Source organism: Clinocottus analis, unplaced genomic scaffold (assembly GCF_023055335.1).
Source record: "Clinocottus analis isolate CAN_PGR_092001 unplaced genomic scaffold, fCliAna1.0.p SCAF_24, whole genome shotgun sequence".
NCBI classification, from domain to species: Eukaryota; Metazoa; Chordata; class Actinopteri; order Perciformes; family Cottidae; genus Clinocottus; species Clinocottus analis.
Genome location: NW_027175976.1, coordinates 10199525 through 10216491, shown reverse-complemented (window position 1 = coordinate 10216491; position 16967 = coordinate 10199525). Strand labels below are relative to the sequence as shown.

The following is a 16967-nucleotide window of genomic DNA, read 5'->3' as shown; positions in this document are numbered from 1 at the left end:
TAAGAATAGACTATTATCATTATTATTATTAAATAAATGAATGAAGAAAAAAATGTTCTGCTAAAAAACGTTCCTAATTCTGCAGTGAGAAAAGATAAAATACATTTTTATAAAAAGCCAAATGAATGTATTCTGCAGCATCAGTAGGCTATAAATAAATATAGCTCACTGATGAAGTGAAATAAATAAAGTGCATCCTCCGGTCTGCAGGTAGCTGCAGCTCTGTAACCAGGTGCTGCTTCCTCAACCTGCATCTCTTCTGGATTTCTGAGTTTCCTGAATGCATTTCAGAATAATGCAGGTTTGCAGTGTGTGGGTAGTTAGCCTGCTGCTAGCTAGCTAACAACGACCTGGCTTCTTGATAGCTACTCACACTGTGGCTGAAAAAATACAGCTCTCTCTTTTCTTTGTGGGTGTTATTTTATTATCTACGAAGCACAACAAGGTCAACAATATCAATGCTGCGACCAAACAAAATACTGATATGAGGCTGTGTTATTTCCTGGCGTACTTCAGTAGCTTCCCGTGTCAGACTACTGCCAGCTCTCTTTCTGCAGTCGTAGTGTTTCTGACTCACCACAACAATGTTTGTTTCTCTTTTCTGGGCGACGAACATCGTATAAATAATAAGAATATGTTTTCAAATATATTGTGTGAAACAGATTTTCCCATATTGGTGGGGACAGTTGTGTCTTTCCCAAACTTTGGTCGTGACTCGTCCACATGGACCCAGTGCAACCCTCCGCCCTCGGCATAGAGTGATGCATAACATGGTGTCTGGGTGCTCAGTGCACTGTGAGCACCAGCGATCAGTATTGATTCACCTACTTACTGTGTGCGGGTGGGAGAGTGGCAGCAGTGAGCGGCTGCTGATGGCGGATGAGAACAGCAGCGATACACCAGCTGACGCTCCATCAGAGTCACTGGCAGCCCGTCCCAGAGGGAGGAAGCAAAGCAGACCTTTTGGACCAACTAGGACCCGGTCTGACGTCACATGGTTCTTTATGCGGCAGATTAAAGATGCCAACCCTTTACGTTCCAAGTGATACTGTCATGGAGAACATCAACAGTCACGTGTTGATATTCTAAACATGTCAAAACATGACACATGAGCACCATAAGAGGTCTGGATATGCTGAACTCACTCACTGGAGAACATACAAGAGAAACTCCTTGAGTGACTTTCATTAGAGATTAAAAGTAACAATGGGTCCACATGACGATCTGTGTTTTGTTGGCCTCCCGTGTCCCACAGCGTAACCTGCAGACATGCAACACTGTGCTGCAGCTGGTGAGGTGTATACTGGGTGGAAGCCTTCAGCAATGAGGGATGCTCTGACGCAGCCTCATCATGTAACACTCTGAAGGAGCCTGGATGACACCGTGGTCCTCCACACAGCTGGTGGAGTGGGCTCTGCTCCCACCCAGAGGGGCCTGGACCTCATAGACTGATGGATGACATACCAGACCCAGAACCACGTCATCAATGCAAACACCACTGGGTCTGCTGCAGAGAGACGAGTGGACAGACACAGAGCTGCACACATCCCTGTGTAGATAATAAGTCATGTGATCCTCAGGGTGATCATGTGATCAGCGTCCTGCGTGAGGCTGAAACCGGCAGCCTCAGCATCAGAGAGCACACAGACCAAGAAGTTCATGACCACAGAGCGTTGCAGAGGAAGAGAGGATGGAGAACAGGTCTTCTACCACTGATCCACAGTCACTCGTTGCCCAATCAGAGGACCCGCTCGCCCATGGCGATGTGTCTTTGAGACACTTAACCCTGAAGTGCTCCCCGTTGCTGTGTCTACGGTGTACAGAGCAACATGTGAGTCGCTTTGGATAAAAGCGTCAGCTCAATGAAATGTAATGTTCATGGTGGCTCCTCCCGTCAGTGTGTGAACGGGTGAATGATGTCATGAAGTGTGAAAGAGCTTTGAGTGGTTGGAAGACGAGAGGATTTATATAGGAAATGAAAAACAGACCTGCAGATGTTTTCAATGCAATGAACCCGTTCTCATCATGTTAGTCAAGACATAACTTAACACAGAATTAACTCAATTGTATTCCAATGATGTCATTATTGGCAGGAAGGCAGCGCTTAATGCCGGATCCTGATCCCCGCCTGTCAGCATGAGCTGTCTGATGAGGACGCGGGCCGGACAACACATTCACGCCTCCTCGTCCGTCTGCCCGTGTCCCTGCTGACGGCTCTTTCTAAACCGTCCATGGTGATGATAATGGTGGTGATGATGAGTAGTTGCCTGAAGATGAAGATGACTGCAGACAGACAGACGGGTCCTTACGTAACTCCTCCCCCAACACCAATCCCATGTGGATTACTGATCACCATGATGCTGAGATTATGACATAAGAGCCGTGTGATGAGCTTCACTGCCCTCTATCTGACCTCCAACAGCTTCCTCTTCCACTTCCTTCCTCTTCTCTGATGTGACACCTCGACCTTTGAAGGCCTGAACCTGAAATCCATCCACATGTCAGATCCCCTCCAGGGTCACAACCCCATTCAGAACCAGGTTTTCATGAGTGTACATTGAGCAGAAACCCAGAGCCCTGCCCCTGTGAGGCGTCAGCAGAGGATGGAAGCTGTGTCCTCACCACGAGGTGCAAGCTCCCTCCAGACATCAGAGGCTCTGCACAGCTTCTCCCAAAGGCCTGAAACATCCACGGCAGTGACAACACCTGCACACTGTGAGTTAAAGAAGTGAACAGCTTCATTTCAAGAACTTTCCTGAAACCCCTCCTGAAGCTGCAAACCCAGAGGACACAGAGACTCACAACGAGTGCATCCAGGACCAAGAGCGAGGAGTCAAACTACAACGTGCTGTCAGCGACATGTCAGTGCTTTTTATTGTGTTTTATTGCAGGTCGTCATGTCCGCAGCCAGGATGTGTCACACATCATTCAGAAAGCACACATTCACACAGTTCACTATATTTAGCGTACTGTGATGTTGTGTGTCAGCAGACAATCTCCTGTGGGCGGGACTAAGACGTAAGGAGGCAAGGAGAGGATTCGAGGATGTACACTCGGACATGAGAAAGGCCTTCTGTCTCTGACCTCTGAACCCGTCCCGGCGTCTCGGGGTCTCAGGCGGCTGCGTCTCAGTGGGGGGTCGTCCTTCAACCAGAGGACTCTGCTGGTCCACAGTGACGGGCTGCTGGAGCTTAGCCCCTCCCACCAGGGTGTGAATGATGTCATGTAGTGTGAAAGATCTGTTCAAGTACAGGGCCACACACCTTCCTCCTCCTCCTCCTCCTCTTCTTCATGCGTGTGTGTGTTGACAACTGGTCATCAGAGGGGGGAGGCGGGACTACAACCTCATGCCAACCGTGTCCAAGGCAACCGACAGGCCAACGCGTCCGTCATGGACAAACTGTATCACACGGTAAATATTGACAGGACTGAGGGGACGCGACCCAAAGTCCTGCTGCTTTAAGGACGTGTGCGTCTCTGGAGCGCTTCCTCTCCACGCGCTTCATTCCTCACATAACTCATCAAACACTCCTCAGTCCTACACACACATCCTGTCTGTCACTTCACTGATACACACTTTCAAACGCACAACAACACTGGAGGGAAAGGGACCTCACAGATTGTGTGTGTGTGTGTGTGTGTGTGTGTGTGTGTGTGTGTGTGTGTGTTAACAGAGAAGCAGCACCCTTTGCTTAATGTCAGCTCTGATGAAGAGGAACACGAGGTGTACAAGTACAACAGAGTGTATGCTGTACAAGTACAACAGAGTGTATACTGTACAAGTACAACAGAGTGTATACTGTACAAGTACAACAGAGTGTATGCTGTACTAGTACAACAGAGTGTATGCTGTACAAGTACAACAGAGTGTATACTGTACTAGTACAACAGAGTGTATGCTGTACTAGTACAACAGAGTGTATGCTGTACAAGTACAACAGAGTGTATGCTGTACTAGTACAACAGAGTGTATACTGTACTAGTACAGCAGAGTGTATGCTGTACAAGTACAACAGAGTGTATGCTGTACTAGTACAACAGAGTGTATACTGTACTAGTACAGCAGAGTGCATGCTGTACAAGTAGAGTGTGTACTGTACACATACAGCAGTGTGTACTTGTACATCTGTCCGCTGGTCGCCAACAGTACAGACAGTGAGCTCCAGACCAGCAGGTGAGGGTCAGCAAGCACTCAGCTGTTATCACACACACGCGCACACACACACGCGCGCGCACAACCGGTTGGCAGGAAGTGGTCGCATACCACTCTTCCCGTGTGTCTCCTACCTGTAAGACACCTGCTTCCGGAAGGTGAGCTGGACAAACTCGGCCTCCATCTGGGACGCTGACAGGTGGCCCTTTTCTTCCTCTTCCTCCTCCTCCTCCTCCTCACCAGCTACCTGTGAGGAAACAGAGACCACCCGTTCTCCCTTTGACTTGTTCACGCGCACAAGCCCGCACACACACACACACACACGCACACACACGCACACACACACGCACACCTGTCTCGTGGAGCTGGGCTCCGCGGGGAACACGTCGTCCTCCTCGGCCACGTCCTCCAGGGCGGGCTGCTGCCTCATCATGCCGGCGGTCCGCTTCTCTGAGGACTTCCTGTCGGTCTCCGCGTCCCGCGCTGTGTCACCGGGAACAGCCCCGGTACCGTGCTGCCGGAAGACACGTCCACGAGCCGGAAGACAGGTCCACGAGCCGAACGACAGGTCCACGAGCCGGACGACAGGTCCACGAGCCGGACGACAGGTCCACGAGCCGGAAGACAGGTCCACGAGCCGGAAGACAGGTCCACGAGCCGGACAACAGGTCCACGAGCCGGAAGACAGGTCCACGAGCCGGACAACAGGTCCACGAGCCGGAAGACAGGTCCACGAGCCGGACAACAGGTCCACGAGCCGGACAACAGGTCCACGAGCCGGAAGACAGGTCCACGAGCCGGAAGACAGGTCCACGAGCCAGACGACAGGTCCACGAGCCGGAAGACAGGTCCACGAGCCAGACGACAGGTCCACGAGCCTCTCACGTTGTACTAGAAACCGAGAGGTCTACTGAGTCCTTCATCTACAGGAAGTCACGGAGAGTTCTCTCTCTCTCTCTCTCTCTCTCTCTCTCTCTGTGTGTGTGTGTGTGTGTGTGTGTGTGTGTGTGTGTGTGTGTGTCTCTCTCTCTCTCTCTCTCTCTCTCTCTCTCTCTCTCTCTGTGTCTCTCTCTCTCTCTCTGTCTCTCTCTCTCTTTCTGTGTGTGTGTGTGTGTGTGTCACGTCCAGGTAACCCTGCATGAAAGGCTTATGCTGCCTTATTCATTATTATTATTATTAATATCCATATTAATAATAATAATGGTGTATTGTGACTGAGTGAGATAGTGAGACAGTGAGGGGGTGAGATAGTGAGGGGGTGAGATAGTGAGGGGGTGAGATAGTGAGGGGGTGAGGGGGTGAGATAGTGAGACAGTGAGACAGTGAGACAGTGAGACAGTGAGTGATGGCTTGTCAGGACCACCCTGCAGGAAGTCATGGGAGCTGCTGCTCTGCATCAGGATGCTCTGGAGGAGAGGAGGCGTCCAGCAGAGGGCAGCAGACTCTCACTGCGTCACCAGTGAAACGCACCATGCTCCATCAGGTGATGAGTGAGTGAATGTTTCTTCCTCGCAGACAGATGACTTGGTGAGGTTCTTCTGAATTATTATTTAATGACTATACAAATAGTTACAATGATTTCCTGCTCTCCTGAAGTGTGTGATCTCCCCGTCATCCACCTGGCTGTTTCCCACGTGACCCATATAGAAACCACCACAATAAAATACACACTACCAAAATAAAATACAATGGCTCCTACAATGTTCTTTTGAAAGCACACACACAATGAAGTTTGGATCCGTGTATGTGTTCTGTCCATATTAAATGATGTTACTTCCTCCCATTGCGAGTCGACCGAATACACAGCAACAGTTATTAAAACACAACATATTCAGCAGTCAGAACTTGTGGGCGTTTCATGAATTCCCTCATCCACCTGAGTGGAGCACGGTGACGGACGTATGGACAGGAGTGATGACTCTGGACATGGACCAGAACAAATGTACAAACCGTGAGATATTCCAAAGACGTGGTGTTGGTTTTAACATGTTGTCTGCACTCATTTTCCTGCCAAAGAGCTAGAATCCATGAATGGATCGTAGCCGGTCCAGCCGTCAGAGCTGTGGACACAGGACCGGCTTTGTCTGACCCATTGATGAATCCCAGAATGCTGACTCGGCTGAACTGCAGCCAGTCAAACAGCGTCTAAGTCCGGCCTGCAGCAGTAACCCCGACCCGACGAGCTCCCCGAGCCGCCCCCGACGGCCCGACCCCGGCCCGGTTGCTCTTGGCTGCGTGTGCACGGAGCGGCTAAGCCGCTGGGATTAGACTAATGCAGGTGGCAGGAAGCCACCGGGTGAAACAACAGGCCTGGGAAGAGACTCTACACACCCGGGCCTGTTGTCTTTCACTGCTTTAGTCTGTCAAAGTCTTCACGTTGTGTGTCTGTTGTGGACTTGTTGTGCAATCATCAGAAGAGCTCTGATTCATATTATGTTCCATCTATGTATGTTTCTGAAGGGGAAGGGACAGCGTCTGCAGGTTGAGCTGTAGTCCAGATAGAGCTGAAATACTCCAATCCTTTACTGAAGTACTAATACCACACTGAAATACTTTAGCATAGAAGTATAAGGAAGATCTACTATAAGAATTACACCTAAAAGTACTCAGAGCAACTAAAAGTCCCCTGTGACTGTTTTTCAAACAATTACCCAACTGTCAAAAAGTAAACTGAGAACAGTGGATAATTTGAAATAAAAGCAGAACATTCTCACATGTATGGAGTTATGATGTTTTTACATAAACAATGTTTATCAAAGCAGCAGGTCTGTCTGGCATGTTGGATCCCCAGGTGAACTCTCTGGTGTCTTTAGTGGGCTTCCTGGCTCCATTGTCTCTTCATGCCCCCCCCAGCAGCGTTTACTTTGGCATTGCGGCGTGTCTGGTTGGGTGGCACTGCGTCGCTGCAGGGTCTGGACCAGCGGTGCCCCATCCATCCATCCTGTGATTCTGCTGACGGGGCCCAACCCACCATGAGATAATGCCATTCCACAGGGATCGTGGCTAAAGCCCCTCTTTCTGGCCGTCAGGTATATAAGAGGCGGCAGCTGTGGAGCAGAGGACCGACCCTCCTGAACCGCTCCAGTCCTCTCCGCTCAGCAGCCTTCTCTTCTCGTTGCCTTCGCCTGCCGGACTGAGCTGAGCCGGATCGAGCTAGACCAGACCGCCTGCAGTCACCATGGACATTGCCATCCAGCACCCTTGGTTCAGACGCGCCCTGGGCTCCGTCTACCCGGCTCGACTCTTTGACCAGTTTTTTGGAGAGGGCATGTTTGACTACGACTTCTTCCCCTACACCACCTCCAGCATCAGCCCCTATTACAGACAGTCGCTGTTCCGCAGCTTTTTGGATTCTTCCAACTCCGGCACCTCCGAGGTAACAGCGCCGCACGGGAAGAGACCGTTAGCTGAAGTCACATGATCATGATGGAGAGGTTCACCTCCTCCTGACCGCTAACAGACTGTGAAGCTCTCACACAGGCTAGCTGATAGTGATGATCTTACATTACTTGTCACATTGCTTTGCATCATGTTTGATATGTTGATCTTGCTCCTCATCTGAGCTCTGAGAGCTTCTACCAGTGTACATGTTGGCGATGTTACGATGCGATGGAGCCTCTGTGCTTGTGTCCCACAGGTGAGGTCTGACAGAGACAAGTACACCGTGTACCTGGACGTCAAGCACTTCTCTCCTGACGAGCTCTGTGTGAAGGTCACGGACGACTACGTGGAGATCCAGGGCAAGCATGGAGAACGACAGGTAGCGCTCCGTCTGCTCCTCCCGTGCTCGCAGGCTCCAGCACTGGGCTTCACCCCAGAGAGCAGCGAAGCCTCGACCCAAAGAACAGACATGAAAAGCTCTGGAGTGTCAGTAATCTGCCTCTGTAGTCAGAATACATTCGCTGTGTAAACTCAAACCACCAGCATGTCTACTGACCAGTGGGACTGCAGCCTGTAACGGGTCCTTCAGACTCGTGCTGGAGTGCTGAGATCCCGCTCGACCCACTGGGCTTCACCTGTGGATGTCCAGGATAACGTCACGCTGTGTTGCTGAGTGAGAACTCTCTCCTGTCGTGCCAGACCTTTAGATTAAAGAGAGACGATCCAGGTGTCAGCCAGGGAGAAGTTTAACGACTTGAACAACCAGTCTGAACCATGAACGAGGTCTCACTGGTCCCACTGGTCTCACTGGCTGGACTCTCCAGCGGTTTGAAATATGAAGAACGAGTTGGGTGTGATGAGTCCTGTAGTGCCTGCTCGTTGCTCCTAAAATGTCCGTTTCCCTTAGAGACGCTTTGGTGGGTCGAACATGATGGCGGGTGGAGCACATGAAGCCAGCAGGTCCTTCTGGACTGACCCGCCACTGTGGTGTTGATCTTGCTGTTTTTCAGGACGACCACGGTTACATCGCTCGTGAGTTTCAGCGCCGCTACCGCCTCCCCTCCAGCGTCGACCAATCAGCAATCACCTGCACCCTGTCGACCGACGGCCTGCTGACTCTGACCGGGCCGAAGGTCACCAGAGGGAGCGAATCGGGCCGCGCCGAGCGCAGCGTCCCCGTGATCCGCGACGACAAGCCCAGCGCCGCTGCGTCCTCCTAGAGGCCGGGTGGAGGGCGACCCGGGGCGCACCCTTTGCTTCTTGCTCGCCCCGTGCCTTAGAGGACACCTGTGTCCTCCTCGCTTCACTCTCTCCCGTTGATCCTTCTTACGCTGTTATTAGTTTCATCTTTGAGCCTAACAAAGAAGAGCCTTCCCTCTCTGCCTGCAGCTGCTGGGCGTGATGATGGAGGCGGATGTCACGTCTCGTCCCGGGCGTCAAGAGGCCCTGGCTGCTTCCACGGTGGTGCCGCCTCTCTGAACCCTCTCCTCTGGTCTTCAGTAGATCCTGTATTGTAGTCTAGGCCTGTTCAGTGGTCCATTGTGAGGAAACACACAATAAAGCTGTTTACTGAACTAAACCCGTGTCATCGTGTTCTCCTCATATCAGGCTTCATCCAGTGTGGAGCAACTGTTGTTTTCTGTGTCCCTTCCAGAAGGTCATGAAGGTCATGAAGGTCGTGACATTATCCACTTCTCTGGAGGACAGGAAACCGTCTGTCCAGGCTTTCCTTTGAAGCGCTGGGAGGAAAACAGCATGAGGCAGAGCTGTCAGAGGAAGAGCTGCAGCGAGTCCCTTTACATTTCATAATTCATACAAAGTAGCTGCTCAAAGTGTGTTTGCTGTCCCCACGATGCTGTGATCTGGAGGCGCACGGTCGCACATGCACCAAATGAAGGTTCCCCTCAAGTGAAGGGCTGAATGAACATGTCCACTGCTCAGTCTTGTAGTTCCACTGGGCTGAACCTTCAGGCCACGGCCGCTCGCCCCATTAGTGCACGTGTGACCGGGCCTCAATAGTGCACGTGTGACCGGGCCCCATTAGTGCACGTGTGACCGGGCCCCATTAGTGCACGTGTGACCGGGCTTCAATAGTGCACGTGTGACCGGGCCCCATTAGTGCACGTGTGACCGGGCCTCAATAGTGCACGTGTGACCGGGCCTCAATAGTGCACGTGTGACCGGGCCAGTGAAGCGCTGCCATGCCTCTGTGGAGGGTTTGGTCGAAGGGGCCACAACCCGTTCGCAATGCATTTTGGGTGTTTCCAGCCAGACCCCAGGTGAAGGGCCACCATGAGGCTGAAACGGTCCTTTAGGACACCTGCTGTACATCGAGCATCGTTTACTTTCCCTCTGCTGAACGTCCTGTAGAACACACACACACACACACACACACACACACACACGCACACACACGTGCTCTGAAGGCGTGCAAACATCTTTAATGCGTCTTGTACAAACCGGCTTTCACATTTAATCGTCAGAACCAACGAACACAAACTCATGAGAACAGATGTGACCAGAAGAGTGAAACAAACAGTTCCTTCAATAAGCAGGATGAACTTTGATCAACAGAAGATCCGCGGTGACATGAAGGGAACAGGACCGCCGGCACCGACTCCACATCAGCTGGCGCTCTGTCGGCCCTGGAAACACACACAGGCTCCGTCGGGTCAAAGGTCAGACGCTCACTGTGCTCACTGCAAACAGAAGCTTACAGCAGCGTTCCTGACATCACAGCGACTTTGAGGAAAACCCATATCCAGAACCAGAATCATGAGAACTATGGGAACCGGGTGGTGTGTGTTTGTGTGTTTGTGGGTTTGTGGGTTTGTGGGTGCGTGAGGTGGAGAAAGGCGAGTGTGGACTGGGGCACCTGTTGCAGGGCCAGCAGGTCCTCCAGGGTCTGCTGGGCGGCCAGTCTCAGGCCGGGCGGCCCGCTGGAGCTGAGCCGGCTGACGCGAGCCCGGAGGTCTGGATCCAGCAGAGAAGAGCCCAGCAGGAGCAGCACCTCCTCCTCCAACAACACCGACTGCAGGAGACGCAGAGAGTGGAGACACACCTCCCAGTCTCCATCTGCCAGACCAACAGAGAGCAGGTGGATGGAGTCAATGCGTCTTCATGCACGATGAGGAGCGACAGCAGCTGCAGAGGAGCAGGAGGAGCAGGAGGAGCTCAGCACCATGCAGAGGAGCAGGAGGAGCTCAGCACCATGCAGAGGAGCAGGAGGAGCTCAGCACCATGCAGAGGAGCAGGAGGAGCTCAGCACCATGCAGAGGAGCAGGAGGAGCTCCAACAGAAGGACACTCTGATGGCCACAGGCCTCTGAGGGCAACGAGCTCTGTGTGGCTTCCAGTGAAACCAGCACAAATCTATTTATTAATAATAATAGATTCAAATAATAGTCCAATCAGCAACTAGACTGAGAGTTGAGACTCTTTACAGGATCATTTACAGCAATACCAATCTAAGTCATGTTCATGTTCTGCTTTCAGAACTGCAGGGGACATATTGCTTTGTGAAAGCGACAGCGGTCATGAAAAGAAGCTAAATAATGAACAACTTTGTTAGGACGCTAGCTATGCTAGCTCCTGCAGCTCCGCTAGCTCGGTATGCTCTGTAGCCGGTATGGCTAGCAGCTGTGTGGAAGAAACCTTCACTCAGAATCCAAAGCAGAGGCCAGAGCGTTTAGAGTGAAGCATTCTGGGAACCACGAGGTAATAACAAAAAGGTACAGTATGAAGAGTACCTAGAGCCTGTCTGTCGACATGTCTGTCTGTCTACATGAAGACAGACAGACATGTAGACATGTCTGTCTGTCTTCATGTAGACAGACAGACAGACAGACATGTAGACAGACAGACAGACAGACAGACAGACAGACAGACAGACAGACAGACAGACAGACAGACAGACAGACAGACAGACAGACAGACAGACAGACAGACAGACATGTCTACATGTCTACATGTCTGTCTGTCTTCCACAATCTGTTGTCCTAACAGCTGGGAGTAATAACAGTAACCATGTTGGTTCTTATGTTCATAAGGATGGTTTTGGGGGCGTGTCTTCGAGGGAGGACTGTGGGTGTTGACTGTGAAGCCTCTGAGGATCATCTGTCTTTAGGTTGGATATGAACATTTAATAACGTTCGAGGCCAGTAATATAATAACCTACTGTACTGTATCTTAGAAGACCCACAACAGAGACAGATAACCAGTTGTTCTCTTGATAAGAGCTTCACGTCCCGGCTCCAGGTCCCTCAGCCTTGGTGGGCGTGTGCTTCCTGAATACACAGGTGCAGATGCTCACCGTCCAGCAGGGTCCAGATGAGAGGCAGCAGCCCCGGGTCCTCACTGATGCACTTCAGGCCTTTAACACTGATGCTGACGTTATACAGAGCCATCAGCATCAACCTGCAGACAGAACAAACACTAGCGACAGGACCAACCCTGAACAGCACTGCCCCCTGCTGGCCTGAAGGCCTCCACACAGGTGATCTGAGCCACGCTGTCTTCTTGTGACAGGTGTTTGCACCTGGTGGCATCCCCTGACGACGAGTCTGGTGGTTCACATTGATCTTTCCAATGAAGCTTTGAATGTCGTTTGTCATATATTATGACGTCATCGATCCCAAAACATTTGTAAATCCTGGAATACAATCTTCAATGAGCAGAAAGTGATTCACGGGTTTGTTGTGTTTCATGAGATCAACTTTCTGTGATGATGTCGTCAGTGCTGCCACTCTTCGAGCAGACGCCATCTTTTGTTTGCTCGGCTAGGACTCCTGCTCCATAAAGCGTGGTGTGTAGTCTGTGAGGTCATTCCATGTCCCCACCCGAGGCAACAGTGTCCTAATCATACATGGAATATGAAGCGTGGGACTGTCACATGCTCATGACTGCTGGAAGAAGCTACGCGTGTGTACAGAGCATCCAGCCCTGCTCTTCTAGGATGTTCTGTGGATCTCACATGGAAAGTCTGAATGTCTCCATGCCAGACCGAGTGCTACGAGGGAGAAGCTCAGCAACAGTGAGAGTGTGTAACGCCTGCCAGCACGGCTTCACGTACACTTTCAGTTTGGGGAAGCCGCCGGGCGCCATCCGCTCCAGAAGCCTCATGAGAGTGTCCAGCAGGACGTGAGCCGAGCAGGACAGGAAGTCCCGGCCACAGGTTACTGCTGCGATGTCTGATTGATGGGAAGAAAAGATTCATACGTTCAGTTTATGTTGCATTCAGGTACCGCAGGAACAACGAACACCATTGACTTGAAGTTGTGGACCCTTTGTGTTTGACATGGTCACGATGTAAAGTCTGCTGCAGACGGTGTGAGGTGCAGCAGCAGCTCTCGAGCCGTGGACCACAACGCCATGACTCACTCGTAATGGTTCCAGCCACCGCCAGCACAAACTGGTGCTCCTGGGAGTTGTGGTCCTCAGTCTGAGCTTTGGGCTCTTCATCCAGAGACCTGACGAAGCTCTCCAGAGTCTGAGCGGCTACGAGCAGGAAGGACTGCAGCTTACCCTGCACACACACACACACACGACAACTACACGGGGAAGTCCACAGCCACTGGGATGCGTGCAGCCACAGAGACTCACATCCGCCAGCCAGCGGGAGACCGAGTCCTCGCTGGCCGAGCAGCTCCACAGCAGACTGCAGGCTGCTGATCCCAGAGCAGAGCAGAAGCCCGCCTGCTGCTGCAGCTCTGCTCCGCTCTGCCAGAGCTGCTCACGCAGCAGCAGCTTCTCCTACACACACACACACACACACACACATTTAGGATTGTGTTCCTTTGCAGCCGTCCCACACATGTTCCTCTCTCACCTCTCTCTCTTTCTGACACTCCGTCTGCACTGCATCCAATCTGGACTGAAGGTGCAGACGCTCCTGTTGCAGCTGCTGCTGCTCCTGTGCAAGCTGCTCCTTCACTACACACACACACACACACACACACACACACACACACACACACACACTCTATAGCATGGGTCTCAAACTCGTGGCCCACGGGCCAATTGCGGCCCCTTCTAGACATCAAAGTTTAGTGTTTGGCGGCCCGCGGGTTTCTCTCACTCGCACCTGATGCAGATGCCACTCGCCTCGTATGCAAAGAGTATCTGTTTAAAGGAATATAATATCCAGCATCATTACTCGAGTAAACACGGAGAACAGGATGAGAAGAACCTTGAAGACGAGAGGAAACAAGAGCCACGCGGCTTCAGAACGGACTCGCGTCCCAGCAAAGTCTTTTCATAACGATGAGGAGGAAGACGATGCTGCAGCTGAGGAAAGTTATGTGGTGAGCGAGTTGATCACCAAAGCAGGAGAGGACAGTTTCTGAAGGTTCTGTGTCCAGAAAAGAGCTTGTTCAGCAAAATCTCTCTGTGGGCAAACGCAGTGGCAGAGCTGCCAGTGACATCGAGCATCAGTTACGTAAAGACAGAGTCACTTTACGCCGTTAGAGCCACAAGTGTGCTTTTGATTCATCCAGATTTCAGAAGTGTTCATAATTTAATATTCAGAATTATGCTCACGGTGTAGGACCTACATTTGACTTGAAAGATGTTTTTTGTTAATGGCACGCTGGAGCGGTGGTATGATGACGTCATGACGGCAGCAGTGTGAGGGAGGAGCCGCGTCAGACCTGAGGAACAGACTGGTGACATCACCACAGCTGTTTGACGTCTCCTCAGCGCATGTGGAGCGTCCAGAACGTTACAGATGGAACTTACTGCAATGCAGCAGTGATCTAAAAGCTAAATTCAGAGGCACAAGGGAACCAGACACGACCGGACGTCGTACGAGAGAGTTGCCTCCACGCTCCCTGAGCTGACTCTAGCGATCCGTCGGGCCTGTTGGAAGCACACGTCTGTGAGGAACTTGCTTAGGTGCAGTGCAGGTCCAGGCTCAGCGATGCCCCCATGCAGCTGAGCTCAGGGTTCACTGTGACCTCATCAGGTGGGCGGGGCCGTGAGCAGAAGCTGCAGGTGTCTGGCATCGAATGGAATAAAGTACAAATGTATTCAAGGATTGCATTTGTGGGTTCGTTGCACTTTCAATAAGTTATTATTTTTTTTAAAACTAATATAAAATGTATAGAAACTGCTGGTTGACTTTTTTGTATTTTGTATGACGAAAATATGTTATGAATGTAAAATAAATAAGTAAACGCTGTCCGTGCGGCCCTCCATGTGATCACAATGCAAGGGTTCCACGCCAAGATGAGTTTGAGACCCCTGCTCTGCAGGTATGTGATCCAGATACCAGTTATGACATAACCACAATATGAGCACTGTAGTATTTATCAGGCTCAGTGTTTCAGGCTGAACTACAATAAACTCATGAAAGCCGACAGTGAGGAAGCTTCAGCCTCACGTGACTGAAACATGAAGCACAGTTTCCTCTCCAGCGCTCCACTTCACATCCACAGCAAATCATTTTAGACATGAAGATATTTATTTGTCAAAATAAAGCTAATTAATAACTTGACTTTAATCTGCGATTGTCTTCACACTGGTTACTCCAGTGATCAGCTGCTGCCTCTTTGTGTCCTGCCTCTTTGTGTCCTGCCTCTTTGTGTCCTGCCTCTTTGTGTCCTGCCTTTGTGTGTAGTCTGTGTGTGGTCTGTGTGTGGTCTGTGTGTAGTCTGTGTGTGGTCTGTGTGTGGTCTCTGTGCGGTCTGTGTGTGGTCTGTGTGTGGTCTGTGTGTGGTCTGTGTGTGGTCTGTGTGAGGTCTGTGTGTGGTCTGTGTGTGGTCTGTGTGTGGTCTGTGTGTGGTCTGTGTGTAGTCTGTGTGTTGTCTGTGTGTAGTCTGTGTGTGGTCTGTGTGTGGTCTGTGTGTGGTCTGTGTGTGGTCTGTGTGTGGTCTGTGTGTGGTCTGTGTGTAGTCTGTGTCCTGCTCAGACGCTCTGCAGGTGTTGAGGTGTAGCATTGGGTCACATTGTGTATCCTGTAACTTCAGATCACATGACATGTGTTACACTCCTGAGACGGGTTTCCTGGACAGCGTCGAGGCTTTCAGGACAGCGAGGTCGTGTGCTGCACAGACTGGAGAGCACATTAAAGATGAGTGCTATTGGGCTATGGAAATAAATAGACTTGACTTCATGTGAATTATTAAAGAACACAACTAACAGAAGACAGATGGTCCTTCACCTCTTGTAAATTGATATTGATGATAGTCTGAATGAGCAGGGATGTCTCAAACTAATGCATGTTCGTTCCCTCGGAGGACAATTCCTCTAAATATGTATCCAATTACCCATTTTGAATATTTGAAAAGGAAAGCTATGTGTTTGATGAAGAGGTTCCCTGATGACAGCGTCACCTGTCAATCATCAGGAAAGCCAGAACTTCCATCCATGCAACAGGAAGTCATGCACAGGGCTCTGTGCAACGCTGTCACTCCTCAGAAGGGCTCAGGTGGCTCTCACACACACACGTACGCACACGCACGCACACACACACATACAGGTGAAGTTCATCACACACACACGCACAGGTGAAGTTGATTGAAGCGTACCTGTCTGAGCCGTCCGAGCTCTTTGCAGCGTGTCCATCAGGTCTCCGTTCAGGACTCTGGGCAGGAAGTCCCTCAGCTGCATGACTTCTGTGGTCAGCTTCTCTAGATCACTTTTCCTCACTCTGACGAACCCGTCCTGGAAGAAAAGAGGTCCACCTCAATGCATCGGTCTGAAAAGATGCTTTTTAAAATGGCGTGCCACTGAAGCTCGACCACACCAGCAGTATGTTCAACATTACAAGCTGTGCTTTCTATTCATAACCACTCACATGAGGACACTAACACACGTGTTCATGCAGAGGAGGAGGCCGACGCGGAGCTCAAACACAAGATGGATTAAAGTACAGTACTCAAGTCACACACAGTTCTGCTGGGCCATGTTCTCCTGACATGAACACAGACGGGTTCTGCTGGGTCATGTTCTCCTGACATGAACACAGACGGGTTCTGCTGGGCCATGTTCTCCTGACATGAACACAGACGGGTTCTGCTGGGCCATGTTCTCCTGACATGAACACAGACGGGTTCTGCTGGGCCATGTTCTCCTGACATGAACACAGACGGGTTCTGCTGGGCCATGTTCTCCTGACATGAACACAGACGGGTTCTGCTGGGCCATGTTCTCCTGACATGAACACAGACGGGTTCTGCTGGGCCATGTTCTCCTGACATGAACACAGACGGGTTCTGCTGGGCCATGTTCTCCTGACATGAACACAGACGGGTTCTGCTGGGCCATGTTCTCCTACCTGTTTCCGTGCTTTCATCTCTGAGGGGTGACTCAGAGCCGGACACTTCCCGCCTAAGGACGCTGCCATCTTGATGGTGGTGTGTTTGCGGTCCTGCTGTCCTGTAGAATTAGGTAGTATCGCTGTTATAATGCAGACATTGTCAGACCGGTCCTGAGCC

General features: G+C 51.1%; 3 protein-coding genes across 7 annotated transcripts in view; 1 reads left to right on the top strand and 2 right to left on the bottom strand.

Moving 5' to 3' along the window:
* Positions 1-5158, bottom strand: part of LOC137794047 (diacylglycerol kinase zeta-like) — a 77846-nt gene extending 72688 nt beyond the window's left edge. The window contains exons 1-2 of one of the 2 annotated variants that reach the window (XM_068590619.1): positions 4506-5158; positions 4288-4400 (exon numbers count right to left, since the gene is read on the bottom strand). In XM_068590619.1, the coding sequence (XP_068446720.1) occupies positions 4288-4400; positions 4506-4586 (194 nt within the window). In that variant the 5' untranslated portion in view covers positions 4587-5158. The remainder of the gene's footprint in view (positions 1-4287; positions 4401-4505) is intronic. The other variant, XM_068590622.1, reaches the window with a different exon arrangement.
* cryaa (crystallin, alpha A) lies at positions 4532-9050 on the top strand. Of its 3 annotated transcripts, none has more exons than XM_068590624.1 (4): positions 4532-4981; positions 7183-7529; positions 7791-7913; positions 8545-9050. In XM_068590624.1, exons 2-4 carry the CDS (start codon positions 7332-7334, stop codon positions 8752-8754), a joined length of 531 nt encoding a protein of 176 aa, XP_068446725.1. In that variant the 5' UTR covers positions 4532-4981; positions 7183-7331; the 3' UTR covers positions 8755-9050. The 3 variants fall into 3 exon arrangements, with proteins under 3 accessions (XP_068446725.1, XP_068446728.1, XP_068446724.1); XM_068590627.1 differs by lacking the exon at positions 4532-4981 and adding an exon at positions 5466-5680; XM_068590623.1 differs by lacking the exon at positions 4532-4981 and having other exon boundaries at positions 5466-7529.
* Positions 9051-9955: 905 nt separating this feature from the next.
* On the bottom strand, positions 9956-16944 carry hsf2bp (heat shock transcription factor 2 binding protein). 2 transcript variants are annotated; one of them, XM_068590578.1, is made up of 9 exons: positions 16808-16944; positions 16059-16194; positions 13361-13464; positions 13135-13284; positions 12913-13057; positions 12605-12722; positions 11846-11949; positions 10410-10609; positions 9956-10179 (listed from the first exon to the last, which is right to left on the bottom strand). In XM_068590578.1, the coding sequence occupies exons 1-9, from the start codon at positions 16874-16876 to the stop codon at positions 10159-10161; spliced, it is 1047 nt and encodes a 348-aa protein (XP_068446679.1). In that variant the 5' UTR covers positions 16877-16944; the 3' UTR covers positions 9956-10158. The 2 variants fall into 2 exon arrangements, with proteins under 2 accessions (XP_068446679.1, XP_068446680.1); XM_068590579.1 differs by lacking the exons at positions 9956-10179; positions 10410-10609 and adding an exon at positions 10633-10678.
* Between the last annotated feature and the right edge of the window lie 23 nt (positions 16945-16967).

Bases quoted from the DNA above. Each gene is read 5' to 3' on its own strand.
- cryaa (XM_068590624.1), top strand. From the start codon at position 7,332: ATGGACATTGCCATCCAGCACCCTTGGTTCAGACGCGCCCTGGGCTCC. The intron at 7,530-7,790 runs GTAACAGCGCCG...TGTGTCCCACAG, and splicing joins CCAACTCCGGCACCTCCGAG to GTGAGGTCTGACAGAGACAA. The intron at 7,914-8,544 runs GTAGCGCTCCGT...GCTGTTTTTCAG, and splicing joins GCAAGCATGGAGAACGACAG to GACGACCACGGTTACATCGC.
- hsf2bp (XM_068590578.1), bottom strand. From the start codon at position 16,876: ATGGCAGCGTCCTTAGGCGGGAAGTGTCCGGCTCTGAGTCACCCCTCA. The intron at 13,058-13,134 runs GTGAGTCTCTGT...GTGTGTGTGCAG, and splicing joins TCTCCCGCTGGCTGGCGGAT to GGTAAGCTGCAGTCCTTCCT. The intron at 10,610-11,845 runs GTGAGCATCTGC...TTGGTCTGGCAG, and splicing joins CATCTGGACCCTGCTGGACG to ATGGAGACTGGGAGGTGTGT.